Source organism: Colobus angolensis, unplaced genomic scaffold, assembly GCF_000951035.1.
Source record: "Colobus angolensis palliatus isolate OR3802 unplaced genomic scaffold, Cang.pa_1.0 Scaffold130, whole genome shotgun sequence".
NCBI classification, from domain to species: Eukaryota; Metazoa; Chordata; class Mammalia; order Primates; family Cercopithecidae; genus Colobus; species Colobus angolensis.
In genome coordinates, this window is record NW_012114253.1 from 1,596,578 (window position 1) to 1,600,092 (window position 3,515).

General features: G+C 39.9%; 1 protein-coding gene across 1 annotated transcript in view; it reads left to right on the forward strand.

Annotated features, from left to right (window-relative positions):
- The window catches only part of HP1BP3 (heterochromatin protein 1, binding protein 3), a 49,044-nt gene extending 46,425 nt beyond the window's left edge, over window positions 1-2,619 (forward strand). The window contains exon 12 of the mRNA XM_011934066.1: window positions 204-2,619. Coding sequence (XP_011789456.1) covers window positions 204-519 — 316 coding nt within the window. The 3' untranslated portion in view covers window positions 520-2,619. The remainder of the gene's footprint in view (window positions 1-203) is intronic.
- The last annotated feature ends 896 nt before the right edge of the window (window positions 2,620-3,515 follow it).

The window sequence follows — 3,515 nt, forward strand, 5'->3', positions numbered from 1 at the left end:
GCTAGTTTTTTGTATTTTTTAGTAGAGACGGGGTTTCACCGTGTTCGCCAGGATGGTCTCAATCTCCTGACCTCGTGATCTGCCCGTCTCGGCCTCCCAGAGTGCTGGGATTACAGGCGTGAGCCACTGCACCCGGCCTGCCGTTTCTCTTTAAAAAGCGTCTGGTTGTCCCAAGAAAACAAATCTCTTAAGAAGTGATGGTCTTTGCTCTTTGGTTCTCACAGGTTGCAGAAGAAAACCCCAGCCAAGTCCCCAGGGAAGGCCACGTCTGTGAAGCAGAGAGGGTCCAAACCTACACCTAAAGTCTCAGCTGCCCAGCGGGGGAAAGCTAGGCCCTTGCCCAAGAAAGCCCCTCCTAAGGCCAAAACTCCTGCCAAGAAAGCCAGACCCTCACCCACAGTCATCAAGAAACCTAGTGGTGGCTCCTCAAAGAAGCCTGCAACCAGTGCAAGAAAGGAAGTAAAATTGCCGGGCAAGGGTAAATCCACCATGAAGAAGTCTTTCAGAGTGAAAAAGTAAATTTTGTAGGAAAAAAGGGTATCATGATGAAATTCAAAATCTTATTTTCTAAGGTCAGTGTGCATTTGTTTAGTTTTGATGCTTTTCAAATTACATTATTTTCCTCCCCTATGAACATTGTGGGGAGGGACTATAAATAAACCAGTGTAGGCATTTGCTAGCTTTAGGTGCTTTTCTTGGTGCCTGCCCTTTTCCTTGTTCATTTCAATTTCTGCAATAATCCTGGACTTTCCTCAACTATGTAATCTACACTTGTCCTTTTTTGCCCCCTCCCCCAACCCCTATTGTTTTTATGGTCAGCTTTGCCTTTTTTTTTCCTTCCAATTTTATCTGAACAGTTGCAAAGATTTTTATATTTGTAGAAAGCATCAAGAACGGTATGTCAGTCAGGTCCTAGAAGTAAAATGGAGGCGAAATATAGCACTGACTGAATTGTAAAGCCTCCTGCCTGGAAACTTCAGTTATAGCTGTAATAATTAATCTTATTTATAAAAGCCACTCCACTAACCTTTTCTCTCCAACTATAAACACAGAGACAGCTTTGGGAATAAGCCAAAAACAGTGTGATCTCATTAGATTTTGAAGATACATGACTTCTTTGGGTTAGTTTTCATACTGATGAATTTCCATGTATTTTTCACTGGCCCGAAGTATTGCATTCCCTTAACAGCAAGCACAAGTTCTCTATATCACTTGTTTTTGTTGTTGTTGTTGTTGTTGTTATTGTTGTTATTTTGAGACGGAGTCTTGCTTACGTGCCCGGAGTGCAGTGGCATAATCTTGGCTCACTGCAACCTCCACCTCCTGGGTTCAAGCAATTCTCCTGCTTCAGCCTCCCAAGTAGCTGGGATTACAGGTGTGCACCACCACGCCTGGCAATTTATTTGTGTTTTTAGTAGAAATGGGGTTTCGCCGTGTTGGTCAGGCTGGTCTTGAACTCCTGACCTCAGGTGATCCACCTCCCAAAGTGCTGGGATTACAGGAGTGAGCCACCATGCCCGGCCTATCCCACTTGGTTTTTGACTGAAGGGGAAGTATAGAAATATGTTGATTTGTGATTTCTGGTGTCACCTGTGTTACCAAAAACCAAAACAAATCTTTTTTTTTTTTTTTTTTTTTTTTTTTTGAGACAGAGTCTCGCTCTGTCGCCCAGGCTGGAATGCAGTGGCATGATCTTGGCTTACGGCAACCTCCACCTCCCAGATTCAAGCAATTCTCCTGCCTCAGCCTCCCGAATTGGGACTACAGGCACGCGCCACCATACCCAGCTAATTTTTTGTATTTTTAGTAGAGATGGGATTTTACCATGTTAGCCAGGATGGTCTCGATCACCTGACCTCGTGATCTGCCCACCTCAGCCTCCCACAATCCTGGGATTACAGATGTGAGCCACTGCTCCCAGCCCAAATCTTGATCATATGTTTAAATATATTTTTTAATATTGGGAGCATGAGTTGTCACTTCTTGTTTGCCTTTTTTATAAGGAAATGTTGGAGAGTTACATCGTTGCTAATGTAGAAATGTTAAGTGGAAAAATACACAGTTTGGTAAAATAGATTCCACATTTATTTGTGGGTTTTTTTCCCCTCCTTTCTTTCCACAGCACTTTTGATATCAAGCAAGTGGCTTCCTTTTTGAGATATTAAAAAAAAAAAAAAGGAAGAAAAGTAAATGAAGCCCAACTACCTAACCCTTTCTTATTTGTATTTGTTTTAGTATTGTGAAGTTGTGTTAAATAGTACTAGCTAGAAATACCAATTTCTGGTTATCATTTCTCTTCCCTGTGGCACTTGACATTTTAATTGTCTTAAACTTTTTGAAGTACATTTTCTGGCCCCTTGAGTACTGCCAGAGGCAAAAGATGTTTGTTTCTTACTCATTCCACTTTTGTCTCCTGGGATCCCTTCTGTAGCCTAAAGTATGGCTGGGAAATGGACTTGAGAAGATTGGCTTGAATTAGATCATGATCATGTGTGATCCCATCATGAGTTCATTGGAATTTGTGTTGCATGTAAGGCAATCTTTCCTGTTGTAAATCTTCCTTTTTTTATGTACATATATTTTGAAAAATATGAATAAACATGAAATTTTAAAAGCTGCTGAACCGTAGCTTATATTTAAAGGTTTTGAGTATAGTATGTCTTCAGAAGTAGATAAGTGCTAAGTGTCGCCCTCACTTCAAGTCTTTTCTACTCCTTGAAATGAATACCATCATTCTCCTTTTTAAATACAAGCTCCAGTTCATGTGCTTTGGAATTCTTATAGAGGGTAAATGATGTTTCCAGATACATTGAATGCTAATTACTTATGAATCAGAGGTTTAAAAAATCATTTTGTATTTTATTAAGGACTGCTTTCAAGATCATAGAGTACAATCTTTCATGTTCAATAAATGTTCAATGTTCAGATAAGTCCTTGGACTAGAAAAAATTAACAGTACTGCAGAAGATAACAGATAAACCCTAGACATCAAATTCTAGAAAGTAATTGTAGTAATTTCTCTTGTGCTCTCTAGCGAGTAATGATTCTTAATAGTATGGATGTTAGGTACCTGTGCTCAGAATTCTATACTCTTCTGGAATCAAAAGTTGGGAGATTTTGGTTGGTTTCTTTGCTTTATGATACTGCTTTTTAAAAGACTGAGGAATCACCTGGTGGCTGTATTGCACACCAGGCACTTAAGCGCAGACTGAGAAGTTTAGAACATTTAAAGTTTCTTCCAACTCTAACATTCTGTTAACTATAAGGACAGTTTGTTTCAACATGATGTAAAGGGAAAAGACAGGAGGGTCATTGCACTCTTCCACGAACATCCACAACTGTCAAAGACATACACCTTACTTACATTGAGATAAAAGAATGTTTGATTTTTCCCTTCCAGGCATTCCAAAGGAGCAGAACACATTTATAATTTTTATTTCTCTGTTCAGAAAGGGGAACAAACCCCAGAGGTAATCCCAGAAATCTCTAGCACGGATCAATAGCTTCAGTACTCT